The sequence below is a fragment of the Diabrotica undecimpunctata genome, chromosome 6 (genome assembly GCF_040954645.1).
Source record: "Diabrotica undecimpunctata isolate CICGRU chromosome 6, icDiaUnde3, whole genome shotgun sequence".
Lineage (NCBI taxonomy): Eukaryota > Metazoa > Arthropoda > Insecta > Coleoptera > Chrysomelidae > Diabrotica > Diabrotica undecimpunctata.
In genome coordinates, this window is record NC_092808.1 from 4,511,347 (window position 1) to 4,527,296 (window position 15,950).

Below are 15,950 nucleotides of genomic sequence, written 5' to 3' on the forward strand. Positions count from 1 at the left end.
CTTGTGGATTCTTTTTTCACATATTAAATCAGCTTTCTCATCTCCTTCAGATCATTTTTATAGTGATAACATATGGAATACATATCTGTACGTGGTGTACGAAGCCTAATTGAAATTCTTGTTAAACACCTCCCGGAAAAAGTCTCTTAACAGGTTCATTTGACGGATCACTTAAGTAAAAATGGTAAAGCTTAGTAATGTTATAAGTTTTCAGACAGATATATTCGTTCGGATTTGCCACAGCAATAATTTAACTCGATACATTTTAGCTTCATTATAATAGCCATAACACTTTGCTTCTTAGTTAAAAATTTTGTTGTCTTTCTGTCTCCACCCCTAGGTACATTATTGTCCTTTTTATAATTTTCAATGATTATAACTCTTTGTTGTGTAATATGAAATATATTCAGAAATGCCTTTAGGCAGACATTTACAACCGTTTTATCACTTAAATTAATAAGATATTTTGCACGTCGTTGTTTTCGCTGATCTCCTAGACTTCCATCTTGCAATTCTTGCTGCTTACGTCGTCATTTTACATCCTCTATTTCAATACTATTTAATATAAATGCATCTTGTGCAATCTTTGTTGAATCGGAGTATAATCGTTTGTTGACTTCTGCAAGTTACTTAGTTGTAATTTTCTGCTCTCAAAAGCTGTTGATTTGTGCTGCACTGCGGTTGTTTTGGTACTTTTCGGATATATCTGAAAAATTGGTGGGTCAAAAACAAGAGATTTTACATTCAAATAGAGGTTTAAGCCATACTGTTATAAATAGTACACTTACCTGAGACGTTTCTTAACATTAAATTTCCATTTTTCAGGTTGTCTAATTCTTTTCGGCATTTAGTTGGTGTTACTGTCACGGGTGAAATATCCATTTTTTGTATTAATTTAAAAGTTTTTAAATTTCGATTAATGTGCTATTAAATGCTAAAAAATTGTAAATAACCAAGCACTTATTAAAGTGAATTGGCCATGTTTGTTGTTTACGATATTCAGGTCACATGAATGAAAGAAAGTCTCCTGATTGGCTCAACATTGGTTTGTTTTGATACGGAAATCTTCCAAAACATAGGTTACTGTGAAACGGAAGGCAAACTGTGATGTTTTTTATGCAAAATTTTGACTGTTTTATTACTGAACTAGTCTTTACCAGAATTTACTACCAGTCGATAGGTCTGGTTAAAAAAAAAGGTCGAAAAATGTTTAGCAGATATCTGGAGCTTTTAAGACATAGGTGGGGTTACTAGATGACGAATAGATGAAAAAGTAATCGTATTTTTACCTTGCGTTTTTTTTTAAACAATAGTTTATGGTCACAATTTGATGTTTTGTCTACAAGTTTTTTTCCCTTATATTTTACATAAACAATATTTATATCATTTTTTATATCAATAATATCTTTATTTTCCCGTTTTTTAAAATAAAATTGATAAATAATTTATGGGGATATTTGCAAAAAGCCAGTTTTTTTGCACTAATTTATAAATTTTATTAATTTTTTTATTAACAAAATAAAATGTTATTAATACATTTGAACATCGAGGACGTACAGACTTGTACGTACAACCATTGGATAGCTGGTAAAAAACTCGCATTAAAAAAAAACTATGACCAATAGGAACGAAGTTGGGGACTATTTTTTAAAAAAATCATATCTCCATTGTTTATAAAGTAGAAAAAAAAAGAAGTAAAATTTGCAAAAATTTTCAATGAATATCTAAACTTTATATTGAAACTTATAGCTATAAAATTCATCCAATTTTTCGAAACTTACAGCTCATCGAAACGAAGTTACTTTCGAAAGATCGACATAGGAAAGTGGAGGGGATAACTGTTTCAGCTCCGTTTTTTTTTTTCGAGATCGGAACTTCAAATTGAAACACGTAGGAAATTTACATTATCTCGGCTTCCATTGCAGCTAGAAACCTCTTTTTTTTTAATCTGGGGTAGCTTGTCGAAATATGAATAACTACATAGTTTTCACTGGCCGGGAAATATGGAAAACCTCGGAAAAATTAAGTCCATTTGAAATTTACCGTAAAAACTTACTTTGTTACAAGTTTTTATACAAGTACAAGTGTTTGTTACTTATTTGTGCAAGTTTTACTTCTTAATGTTTATAAACAATGGAGATATGGTTTTTAAAAAAATAGTCCCTAACTTCGTTCCTATTTGTCATAGAAGGTTTTTTTTTTAATGTGAATTTTTTACCAGCTATCCAATGGTTGTACGTACAAGTCTGTAGCTTGAAAATATAGAAGTTATTACAGTTGTTTATAAGTAAAAAATATACCCCTTTTTCAAACGTTTATTTTGTAAATAATTTCGATGAAAACGCAATATGCATTTAACTTCTGAGATAGTTTGAGTCTTAAAGAATCCTATGAATTTGCTAAATGTGTCTAGCATCATTAATAGAGCAAGTTCAATAGTTTAAATATTTAGTGTCAGGTATAAATAAATTAAATAACTTTTAAACTATTTGGTCGATCGGGGGAAATTTCGCACAAATTTAAAAGACGGTAATTCCTCGATGTTCAAATGTCATTTAATAACATTTTATTTTGCTAATAAAAAAATTAATAAAATGTATAAATTAGTGCAAAAAAACTGCTTTTTGCAAATATATCCGTAAATTATTTATCAATTTTAATTTAAAAAACGGGAAAATAAAGATATTATTGATATAAAAAATGATATAAATATTGTTTAGGTAAAATATAAGGGAAAAAACTTATAGACAAAAAATCAAATTGTGACCATAAATTATTGTTTAAAAAAAACGCAAGGTAAAAAATACGAGTACTTTTCATCTATTCGTCATCTACCTGCCTTAAAAGCTTTAGATATCTGCGAAAAATTTTACTGTGAAATCGATGATTTTTGCATAACCGGACTGGGCTAAGGTATTACTGAGACGAATCCAGGGGAGTACATATCTCAAAACTGGAAAAATGGCGTTTTTGGCGATTTTGATACTATGCGATTCATATAATGTCTACCAATGATGCTCACTGTGGGAGCCTCATAACGAAGGATCCTCGTATTTACTTCATGTTTACTAATTTATCTTATTAATGGCGACTATAGTTCAGTGACTGGGATGCTAGCTTACCAAGCAGAACGTTCTCGGATCAATTCTCGGCACTTACCAAAAAATTTTTAATTTTATTCGTAAAATTTTATAGCGCAACTCTAGTTTGATTTTGGGTCATAATTTGGAGCCGATTGCCGGATTTTGTCTCCGCTTCCATTTGTTTACATCAGTTACAATTTGATATGATTTTTAATGCGGTAATATTTTAGGAAAATGGTCACATCTCCCATTAAGAACTCTAGAACAAGAATTTTTAGAAAAGGACATCGCTGTGCAGGACAGTATAAAAGTGTTGGATAAAGCGTCAGTGCCCATCGTTAAACTAACCGATAAAAAACAGACATCAAAGTGGGACATTTCTTTTAATATGTGCAACGGAGTCAAATCGGCGAACTCATAAAGAACTTCATCGAAAAATTCCCAGTTTTACCCAAATTAGTATATGTCCTGAAACAATTCCTTTTTCAAAGAGACTTAAACGAAGTTTTTACCGGTGGTATTTCGAGTTATAGTTTGATATTGATGTGCATCAGTTTTCTGCAGCTGCATCCCAGACAGGATATCGTCAGAACGGCCACCTTAACGTCGGGGTCCTTTTGATAGAATTCTTCGAGCTGTACGGTAGGAAATTCAACTATATTAAGACTGGCATTCGGATACGAGACGGAGGAAAGTATCTGACAAGGAGGAGATGCAGAAGGAGATGGTCGACGGCCACAGACCTAGTATGTTGTGTATAGAAGACCCCCTGCAACCTTCAAACGATATTGGTAGAAGTAGTTATGGTGTATTGACGGTAAGTTGTTATTTTAATTCTTTTTACATCAAAAAACTGTTAACTGTTTTTAACTAGGTTATTGTTATTATATCGTCGAGAAAGACAGCATTTAATGATTAAAGACCGAATTATGCAAAATATGTTTCAAATTGTTTTCTCTTGAAGGCCGCAATAGGACCGGTTTCGCTGCAATATGGTAGTTATGGAGCTTGAGAATTATCTAAACGGTTATGACCGTGAAAATATCTGTGCATATAAAATATATTTATATATTCGGCGTCTCAGTTCATCAAAGCCGTGGCAAAGCTCTTGCTGAAATTTGTAAATCTTTTACACATTTCGTAGAGCTCAAAAAGACAGATAACGACAGGCGTTTTCGTTTAAGGCTACCAAATAGGTGGCGCTTTGTGCAGCTTACACTAGAATAGTGGAAATGGCAGGACACATTCGCTGGCTTTCCGTGTATGAATTTGTATCTACCCGACTGTCTGAAGACGTAGGGCATCAGAATTAAAGTTATAACAGTCTATTGATACCAATTCATACACGGAAATACATTTTACTTTTATTATTCACTCGCATTAACCCTCTCGTATATATATATATATAATATATATATATATATATATATATATATATATATATATATATATATACAAACAACACAGTTTATTAGGGCTGCAGTCAGTAGGTTTGGCCGGGATGTTATAGAAACACTCTTTTGACTTTTAGTCGAGCTTTCGGAATTCTTTTATTCCTTCTTCAAGACACTGTAATTAGAAGAAAGTATAATATTTACAACATATCTTAAATTGTCATTACAACTTACTAGTCGTTGAGATTATTTGTGTAAAGCTACGACACTCAACATTAAAAACACACATATAAAATATAACATGTAAAATACTGGACAAAATACATTTTAAAATTTAGTTGGAAAGTTAAATTTTGTTAGTGACATCTTTTAATGGTGTGTTTTGACTGATCCATAGAGAACAGAAAAAAAACAAAAATAGTGTGATTAAAAGGTAATTAGGAGTTCTTGCTATTATATTAATGGAAGTAGTATATTAAACCTGTCTTGATAATATGCAACATGTTTTGTATGCAGGTGTATTATGGTGAGTATATGTAAAAGTAAATCTTTATTTATTTTTGATGTTTTGTCTGACAAAACTCACCATAATACACCTGCATACAAAACATGTTGCATACTATCAAGACAGGTTTAATATACTACTTCCATTAATATAATAGCAAGAACTCCTAATTACCTTTTAATCACACTATTTTTGTTTTTTTTCTGTTCTCTATGGATCAGTCAAAACACACCATTAAAAGATGTCACTAACAAAATTTTAACTTTCCAACTAAATTTTAAAATGTATTTTGTCCAGTATTTTACATGTTATATTTTATATGTGTGTTTTTAATGTTGAGTGTCGTAGCTTTACACAAATAATCTCAACGACTAGTAAGTTGTAATGACAATTTAAGATATGTTGTAAATATTTATACTTTCTTCTAATTACAGTGTCTTGAAGAAGGAATAAAAGAATTCCGAAAGCTCGACCAAAAGTCAAAAGAGTGTTTCTATAACATCCCGGCCAAACCTACTGACTGCAGCCCTAATAAACTGTGTTGTTTGTTCATATCGACAGTCAATAATATCCAGTATTTCTTATATATATATATTATATATATATATATATAGTATATATATATATATATATATATATATATATATAAAGTAGTTAGGTATTATTGACTGACACGTTATGTAAAATAAAGTTTTATTTTGGGGTTGCAGTCATTAATAGGGCAGGAAAGTGAAACTCTTTGTTCTTGTCTAGCTTTCGCAAAATTTATTTGCTTCTTCAGGATATGCTAAAATATGGTATCAGTAAATACAATGAAATTAAAATTAAATAGCATTGTATAAAACTAGTATAAAAACTTACAACATGAGGTTAATCCATTAAATTTTCAAATTTACAAAACATTAAAACTTAACTTATTAAAATTATCTAGTTATGTAAGTACAATATTTTAATTTTGTACAAATTCATTATGACATTGATTATGTTGATGTTTGATTTATGTCAGAAAGACACTCGTTTCTGTTTATTATATTTTTTGTTGTTGATAACTAGCTCTTGATTGTTATTATGGTTACGTACAAAGTGGCGCCAAATATGAATATTTAAATTTTTTGAAATTATAGTATTTATAGTCAGAAAATCTAATATTAGAAAATTATAGTATTAATTTTCGTAAGACAGAATGTAATTATAGATATTGCTTAGTTTATCAATATCAGTTTTTTTATTAACGCATTGATATTTATTTATGCATGCCATTTCTAAGAATTCTCTTTTATTTAATTGGTTTTCACGTCTTAATATATTAGTTTCATTGAAATTAAATGAATGATTTTTATTAATTGCATGATCTATTAATGCACACGTATTTTTATTATTTCTAAGGTCACTTTTATGTGATGTTAGTCTGTCTATTAGATTTCTAGATGTGTGTCCGATGTATGACTTATCACAATTTTCGCATGGGTATTATATAAACTACATTTTAGCTTTCCATAATGCTAATAGGTGATTAGTTTTTGTATACAATTATGCTAATGTTTTAACATTTTTAGTTGCAATTTTAATATCAGAATAGTTAGCAAAGACTTTAGTTAGTTTGGGTGTTAATGTTGGTATGTAAGGTAGTGATGTGAAAGTAAATTGAGATTGCACGATTTGTTGATTTGGTTCTCTTGTTTGATTCATGTCAATCATTCTATTATTAGGATTGTTAAATAAAATTTGTTAATTATTTTAATTGGGTATGAATTCTCTAATAAAATGTCTTTAAGTTCTAATAACCCTTTGTTGATGTTATTGATGTGTGATAATTTGACTATTCTGTTTTTTAAAGCCATATCAAATTTATTTTCATATGAGGTGGATGTTGTGAATGATAATTAATAAATCTGTTACTAAATATAGGTTTTCTGTACCATTCAGCATATTTTAGCATATCCTGAAGAAGCAAATAAATTTTGCGAAAGCTAGATAAAGAACAAAGCGTTTCACTTTCCTGCCCTATTAATGACTGCAACCCCAAAATAAAACTTTATTTTATATATATATATATATAAATGTAAATACTTTTTTCTTTTTGGGTGTGGTATTCAATAAAAAAAATAGAGCGCTTTGCTAAGGCGTACTATTTATTCTGAATCCAAGCTTTCGGTGGTTTTTTGCCACCTTTATCAAGGTCTACAAAGAAAATTACTATGTTGTAAAAATTTGAATGATGCATAAAAAAGCTATAAAAAACTTACCCGAATGTAAGATTCGTGGCATAAACAACAACGTTAAATGATGATACGTTAAACATGATATGTACTGAAATTGCAAGTACCCTTAAAAATGGTACTGTTTAAAAAGACACTTTGAAAATTAATACATACGTTAAAAAGTTAAAAACAAAATGAAAGAAGACATGTTTAAAACAGTCGTTGCAAACTTGATTTCAGTCACATTTCACGAGCAGAAAGAGAAAGTGGGAGGACAATTATTGTTTAAATAGTTTGAAGAAAATACAAAAAAACAATCTTTTCTCTCTCTTTTCTGTGAGCTGTGAGATTGTTTACAATTATGTTTAAATCTTAAATATTAAATACATAATTATAAAAACTATTAAAACTAAAATTTTGATTAATGTAAAATTTGACAACCTAAATTATTGTATTCCGATTCATTGTCAGACAGTTCTGATTCACTCTCACTGGTATCTTCTCCAACATTGATTATTAAACCTTGCACTTTGTCCATAATATGCTCTATTTCCATATATTCTTCCATCTGCTCTATGTGGGAGCAAATGCTTTGCCAGTTTTGAATTTTTACTTCTTGCAACTTGTCTTCTGTTAGCTGCCATCAACTAATTTGAATGAGACATTACAGACTGCTGTTTAATTCCTTACTAGTACCCATATTTATTCAATTGAGTTCAGCTCCGGATGGTAAGATGGTAGACGCATTGTCAAAATATCATGCTCCGCTAGAAGTGTGTCAATAATATATCTTCTATAACATAGTTTATGCTTTTTAATTAATACATAAAATTCGAGTTTTAAAGAAATACCTCGTTCCTTTAGCCATAGCTGCATAGCTACTTTTTTCCATGAAAAATTTGGGCTAGGATCTATCTGTACATTGTGGTATTTAGAACACATTAAGTACAAATTCCGATCCACCTCCAGCATGTAAAATGATGAGACGTCTTCCCTGGGACAGTGGAGATATCAAACATTTGAGGAGGTGTCAATCAAAATCAATCATGTCCATAAAAATCAAAAAATTAGCTGTGAGTTAGCAGCTGTTTCATAATATAAAGAGTGAATCCTATTCTATGGTGTTTTCGGTTTCGGTTAAAAAAAATCATGTCCTGTTTAAAATGAATACACAATATTGGTTCCCAAATCAAATGAAATCATGTCCACAGTTGGTTTCAATCATACCACCACATGTCCATTCAGCTAATAGGAGTGCCCCGATTGGTCACGTGATTTGACCATGTCAACACATTGTCTGTGTTTTCCCTCTAGGTTATGTCAATAGCAAGTATTGAGTTTGTATTGCACTGTGGTTTAATTTTAATATTATTATAGTAGTTTTATTAAATAAAATTGAAATTTTCCATGGATGAAGAAAACTTGGTGAGAGTGGGCGATGCCAATGAAGGATCTCGTAAAAATAAAAAGACTGTGGATAAAAAAACTAGAGCCAAAGCTTAAGCGATACAGTACTCCAGTGGGATGTCGTGTGTTTGTTCCATGTAAACACATGAACAAAGGTATGAAATGTGCATTAGTTAGGCCTATAGATGCTATTTTTGTTCGAAATATCCTCTACAAAATACCTGACAAAAACACGCAAGATAACACCATTGCCAGTTGGATAAATCAACGTAACATAAAGCGGCGAAGGCCTAGGCCTACCTCTGAAAAATCAAAGGCTAAAAGTTTTAGTGTACAATATTCTATACTTTCATCAACCGGTAAAGTTATACCTGTGTGTAGGAAACTTTTCATGCATATTACCATGGTGAAGGGAACAAGATTGACTAATATTTCTAAAAAGGTGAAAGAGGGAAAGGTTGTTAAGGATCAGAGGGGTGGCGATAGGAAGAGTCACAAATCTGCTGCGAACAAGGAATCAGTCCGCCTTTTTTTGAGAATTTAAGAGGAAAAGAAAGCCACTATAATCGAAAAAAATCGAAAAGGATTTATCTTGGTGCAGACTTAAACATTAAGAAGTTGTTGCTTATATACAATGATTCTGTACTTGATAATCTTAAAGTTAAGAAATCTATGTTTAGGAGAGTTTTCAATGAATTAAATATCGGATTTTCATCACCAGCTTCTGACGTTTGCAGTACATGCAATAAAATAGATCTTCAGCTGAAAATTGAGAAGGCTAAAGCTGTGAAAGACTTGGTAGTGGTCAACCAATTTATGATGGAGAAAAGAATACACAGATTAAGAGCTAATGCTTTTTATGGGCTCTTAAGGAAAACAAAGAAAATGGGGTTACTTTCTGTTTGATCTCCAGCAATTCAAGCACTTCCCAAAACTCCTATTCAAGACGCGTTCTACAAAAGACAATTAAGTTTTTACTCTTTTTGCATTGTAGCATCAAACGCACAAAACCCCATATTTTACGTATGGACTGAAGAACTTGCAGGAAGGGGTGCGACCGAAGTTTCATCTGCACTTATAAATTTCTTGAACTCCGCTAATTTTTCAAATGTAACAAGACTGACTCTGTTCTGTGATGGGTGTGCCGGTCAAAACAAAAACAATGCCGTTGTTTACACATTAGTGTATTACTTAGGATCAGTGCAAAATGCTTTAGAGGAGATTGTTCTAAAATACCCTGTTCGCGGGCATAGCTTCCTCCCCGCTGATCGGGGTGTTCGGAAGGGTTGAAAAGTTACTCAGGAAGCAGCCTACCATTGCAACAAAGGAAGAGTACTCCAATGTATATAGTTCTGTTGGAGAAGTACGGAAACTTGGAGAGGATTGGGGATTGATTGATGCTAAAAGTTTGGCTACACGATTTAAAAACGTTGAAATCATATCTGAAAAGAAGAGGATTTTTGTGAGGAAAGAGAAAGCTGTCAACGCAATGGACAAGAACTTACTGTTATCAAAGTGAAATCGGCACAGAATTTTAGGTTTGAAAGTGATTTTGAAACCTACAACAAGCCTCAAAAAAAAGGCTGACATTCTGCAAGGTCGTTCTCAACTCCCTGTAGAGTCACTTCCACTGAGCAATATAGTGAAAGCAGCTAAGAAGAAGGACGTGGAGACGTTACTTGTGAAAATGTATGGTGATGACTGGCAGAAACATGACTTTTTATCTTGGTATAAGACCATAATAGTGAAGTCCAGGACGACGAAATTGATGCTGACGAAGTGGACGAATCCTGTGATTGTCTAGAACCTGACATTGGACTACACATTTAAACATTTATATTTTGTGGAAAGATATTTTTCAAAGTCCAATCAAATAAGAACATGTCCTTTTTTTTTAAATGTATTTACAGGTTTATTTATACCTTCAGATTTGAAATATTTACTAAGAGTCAGTTAATTTCAATAAATAAAATGATATATGCTAATTTATCCGATTTTTCATGTAAGGTTATTTACTAATACGTTTTTTGCGATTTCCCTAAAACTTCTTAAGGTGGACATGATTGATTTTGATTGACACCTCCTCATTTATTTTTGCCATTGGACCACGTCTTTGGTACTGTATGGGAACTGTGGATGTAGGTTTCATTTTTGAATGTGACTTTAATTTCCCATTTTATTTGTTTTCATTAAAACTCATTGTAATTTAATAAGTTAAAAGTTTTTTCCAAATTTTTGCAACTGCTAATAATAATAATTCTAAATTGCTTATCTTGTAGATAAAAAACTCAACTGACTACTTCACTAAAAGTAAAAACTTAGAAATAAAATTAACCAACTTAAATCCAGAACACAGTTTTTTGCCACCAAAATAAGCTAATTCGAAACGAAAATATAATTTGACTGTACTATATACCACTTTCGTATGTACGCACACGATGTCCATCATTCACTTTAGTCTCCTTAAATCAAATGTCGACATTTTTAAAACGGTTAGTATAAGAATGCCAAGCATAAATTTGAACTTCATGCGCATACATGATTCATAACCGTTTGGATAATTCACTAGCTCTAACAGTTTTCCTCTAAAAATGATACGCAGTACTAATTAATTAAACGATTACGAGGTATGGAAATTAAATAACCTGCAGCAGGTTATTTAATTTCCACACCTCGTATTTTTTTAAATTTCGCTTTGCCCACCAATAATTAACTTACTAAATATGTTATTGTTTATGTTTAGGTAAAGAGGGCGTTCGAATGGGCCTACCAGACTCTTCTCATCGAAATCAACAAACCATACAGTCACAACTTAGTGTGCGAATCCATCCTCGAGAGAATAATCAAGGTGAAAGACCACGTGATCCTACAAAGGCAACGGCTCGAAGATAACATCAGATTGAGGTCTTCGCGGTCTTCCAGCGTCGGCTCAACTGGATCAAGTACCGAAGAAAGTGCTGCGAGTTCAGAAGTAAGGCGCTTATAAAATTTACTCGATTACGAGGGCGACGGGAAAAGTTCTCAGAAAAAAAACTACTGTGCTATAAAAGTGTTGAATATACTGTGATCATCTCTGAAGAAATACTAAAAAAAACAAGTTATAAGAAGAACCTCATACTAGAAAGCTTTCATCGAGAACAAGATTATTACAAATAAACGAGGAATCGACTTTTTTAACAGCGTTTGTCCATTTTAGGAAGGATTTGAAGTTGGTTCACCACTTAAAGGCCTTAATCATAACAATGATAAATACAAACTAGTGATACGGCAAAAAAAATTTGGAAAGTATTAATCTATAAAAAAAATCTATTGGAAAAGTTATTGGCATGTATTTTTCTGGCTCTAAACGGATTCTTTTATTTGACTATCCATCTTAAGGTCAAACGATTATTGGGCAAGTTTCTTGGTGAGTTAGGTGTAAGAATTATAGCGAAAAAACTTGAAAAATATTATTTTTTTCCCATGACAATACGAGGCACACACGGGAGAAATGCAAATATAGAGAAACTTATAAACTTAATTCAATTGAAGCACACACGGGAGCTTTGATAATGAAACTATTGAGGACACTTATTGAACTTGATTCAAATGAAGTATAAATTTGTGCAAAACACTCCTTGTCGACCAGATTTTATTCCTTACGACTTTGTAAGCCCCTATGTGTAAGAAATTTGTGTCTGAAAAATGAATTATATCAAATGAAGAGGTGGTAGTACCACTAAATATATTGTTTGAAAACTCCCATCAAGGACAGAATTCGGTAATTTTAAAAAAACGTTGAACGATGTTTATTGAACTAACAGGAAACACCTTTGAAGAAGACATGTGGTTTTTAGGAGAAGAAATACTAATTTTTTCACTTCCAGTCCAAGAACTTTTCACTCAACCCTCGTATGTGGTTAAATTTTTTGTTCAATTTTTTAGCTAGTACAAAGTGATAATTTTGTAGATTAATAATAGGATGCAGTTTTCCACGTTGTCCTTGATGAAAATGATACAGTTATTTACGTTTGTCTCTGGAAATTCGTCATTTTGGCGGTTTTATGTCTCGACTTTCCAATTGCAAGCATTCATTGTATACACTTCTCATTTTGTTGGGTTTTTGAACTTTATGTTGCCTATCTTCCATGTTAGCCTTCGAAAAAAAAAGCGCTGTTCCTCTAATCATTCCCACACTTTAATAAAAATATGGTAATCCCAAGGTACCAGGTCGGGAAATAAAATGGATTAGTCACAAGGTCGCAACAAAAACGACATTGGCAAGAACCTGAATGCACTGAATGGTACAAAGTACACCACAAGTCATCATTCTTCTTATTTTGTCTATTTTTCAAATGATCTCTTGGGACTCCTTTTCCGCCAGGAAAATACTGACAATCACCAATTACAATTGAGTTGAAAAACTATTCACTTTCTGTTTGTAATGTTCAAAAATTTCTAAACCATTACATAATTTTACCCTGAAACTACATGGCTACATGAAAGGATGTCTATTCCTATCTCTTTTCCAACTTAGTACCGTCTCCCACTTCTTTCTTCTTTGTGGTGGTGGTATGGTACAGCTTTCCTTAAATAACCCTGACCAATTTTAACGAACCCATTACCTTTGATCCGTAGGTTTACAAAAGAAGGCGAACTCATTGATATGTTAGATTGCTGCAACGACAATTCTTTCAGGACCGAAGAGTGCTATTTTGATAATTAGAAATCCCCCTACACACCACCACCCCAACTCGAAAGTCCCTATAGTTTACCCAGCCCTTGTATTCCTATTTTCTGGATGTCTCCCGTAAGTGAAATTTCAATTTCATAATATCTAGTTGATTTTTTTTAATATTGAAAGTTAATAATGAATAAAGTGTCATTTACTGTCAGTTGTCATTATTTTTTCTTGTCAAAGCTTTTCTAAATACAATCATAAATATAAACTTCCCTATAAAGTCAAAGAAGTGCCAAAAAGTAACTGGGGTGACGATATTAACTGTACAAAAGTTTATGGATCTAAATAAGCTACGCGAAGCAGTAAATTGGTAGAAAATATGTACAGACTAAGTACAGATACAGTTCCTACCTATTTACTGCTGTTTCTCCCTAGATATTATATCATCCATTTATCTAATATACTTCTCCTCGGTTTTTCTTGCCTACATCCTCCAAAACTTTTAAGAAAGTCTCTGGGGTAATAACATTCTTAGAGTGTCTCCAGAGATTCTCTATTGCAGTTAACTCCAGACTTTGAGCTCGATAGAACCATTCCCTCTTAATTTCTACATAAGCTGTTATAGTTTGAGCTACATAGAGCCCCATTATCTTGCCTATGCCCTCCAAAACTTTTAAGTTAAGTCACCTCTTTCTTAGAATTTCCCAAAGATTCTCTAAGCAGTTAAATCCGGGCTTAGAGGTGGTCAAAGTGATTCTGATGTCCCTAGATAATCTTCCATGTTCCCCAGCTAAGACTGTCTTATGTTCTTATGGTTTATTGGTAGCCTTTACTTTCTTGCTTTCTTTTAAGTTTTTCTCTTCTTCGCAAGACGCTTCACGTCTTGAAGCCATCGTTTCCTTGGTCTACCTTCTTTCATGTCTCTTTCATTCTTTTGTATAAAATTTTTCATTGGAATCTTTCCGAGGGCATTTTTTCCACGTGTGCAAGCTACGCGTCTTTCCTCAACTTTACTAACCCCTACTACCAAGTGTTAGTACCGGTAGCTCCCTCAAGGTATTGTTCTTTCAAAAATTCGAAGAAAGTACTCGTCTGCCTTTATCACGCCCCAGGTTTTAACAGCGAAGGTAACAACTGATTTTATCAAAGTCTTGTTCAAATTAATTTTAATTTCTCTGTACAACAATGTGGACTTATTACCGTTTTTGTCACTGCAATAGATATTATCTCCTTTTACATAACATTATTGAAATATATTTATAGTCACCGATTTCTTCCAGGGTTCAGACGTACCATCCAGGGATAATTCACCGAACATCAACTACACCCCTCCCCGCCAAAACGCCATGAAGCCTAGAAGCGTCTCTTCGTATCGGAACAAGGCGTATAAGAGTAATCACGCCGTCAATGGACACAATCACCTATCCAATCACAACAGTTTCCACAACAATTCGATGAAACGCAAAAAACCAATGAAGCAATAACGACTATGGGTATCTATAGGGTAGAATGAATCTTTTTTTCGGTTGAATCGTTTTTAGCGCAAGGAAGAGTCTGTCGTATGGGTTGTTTTCTTTATATGCCCGGCGTTTAGACGAAAATTCGTCCGAAAATGAACAGTGTAAAGCAAATGATTTTGTAAGAGAGATCAGAAAGCGGTAAAACTATCATATATTTAAATATGAAGAGTACTTAATTGTGTATAATCATTGAGTAGTGTTTCGTTTTAACAGTACTTAATTTTTTACGATCATGACATTGTTTAGATGATTCGTTTGCATCTAACCTAACATAACCTCTTTTTTTACTTTTAAATGCTGAATGGATGGTTCCGCTTTTATCGGTTGTAATCGAAGCAGTTACTTTATTTGCACTTCATATACAATTACCTTCATCTCTATACACAAACATCTCAAGTGTTTTAAAGAATTTCTGATACTTTCAAATCCTCTCGTATCCGACAAACAAATATTTTGTAATTGATTGAAATTATTTATATCTTAAAGTGTTAAATTTTTTTGATTTCTATCGTTTCGTAATTTTTCAGTAACTCGAAATCGACGTAAGTGATTGATTTATTATAAAATGATTTTGAATTGATTTAATTAAACGCTGTTTTTGCGGTTAATATGTCGTACCAAAAAAATTGGATCGGAATAAAAATTAATAAAAAAATCGACATATTAACCGTTAATTATATAAAAAAAATACCGATGAGTCAGTCTGAATACGCCAACATTGTTTAGGAAAATTCTTTGAATTGTTAGTCACGAAAAAACTTGGTCGAAAACTAAAGCCAATAAAAAAACTACAATCTTAACTGTTTTCTAAACTATTTCATAAACTAAGTTCATTTTTTTTTGTAAAGTTCAATGACCTAATCATTCAAAATGACTGACACTAGCCATATTGTGAAATTATTTTAAATAGGATCATGTGGCAAGTAATACATCGTTTGAAAACTCCTTTGTCGTAAATTTCCTAGATTTTTTTGCTATTTTCTCGTACCGTTTCAAAATGTCAACTGTTGAATTGTGAAAATTATCTTACACAGTGAAGAATAACGATTTATTGTTTTTAACAACATACTGAGTAACATAAAACCTTTAAAATTGTCAAATTGTCTTTTAAGGAAAATATGAATGACTAATATTTTGGCAGATGTCAATAAACTGTATCAGAATCTCAGAAACTGAAAAA

The 15,950-nt window shown here is 32.2% G+C and overlaps 1 protein-coding gene across 1 annotated transcript in view; it reads left to right on the top strand.

Moving 5' to 3' along the window:
* LOC140443015 (terminal nucleotidyltransferase 4B-like) overlaps nucleotides 1-15,199 on the top strand; it is a 48,049-nt gene extending 32,850 nt beyond the window's left edge. The window contains 6 exon segments of the mRNA XM_072534040.1: nucleotides 3,314-3,490; nucleotides 3,493-3,683; nucleotides 3,686-3,782; nucleotides 3,785-3,900; nucleotides 11,334-11,561; nucleotides 14,531-15,199. Of these exon segments, the coding sequence (XP_072390141.1) occupies nucleotides 3,314-3,490; nucleotides 3,493-3,683; nucleotides 3,686-3,782; nucleotides 3,785-3,900; nucleotides 11,334-11,561; nucleotides 14,531-14,734 (1,013 nt within the window). The 3' untranslated portion in view covers nucleotides 14,735-15,199.
* Nucleotides 15,200-15,950: the final 751 nt, after the last annotated feature.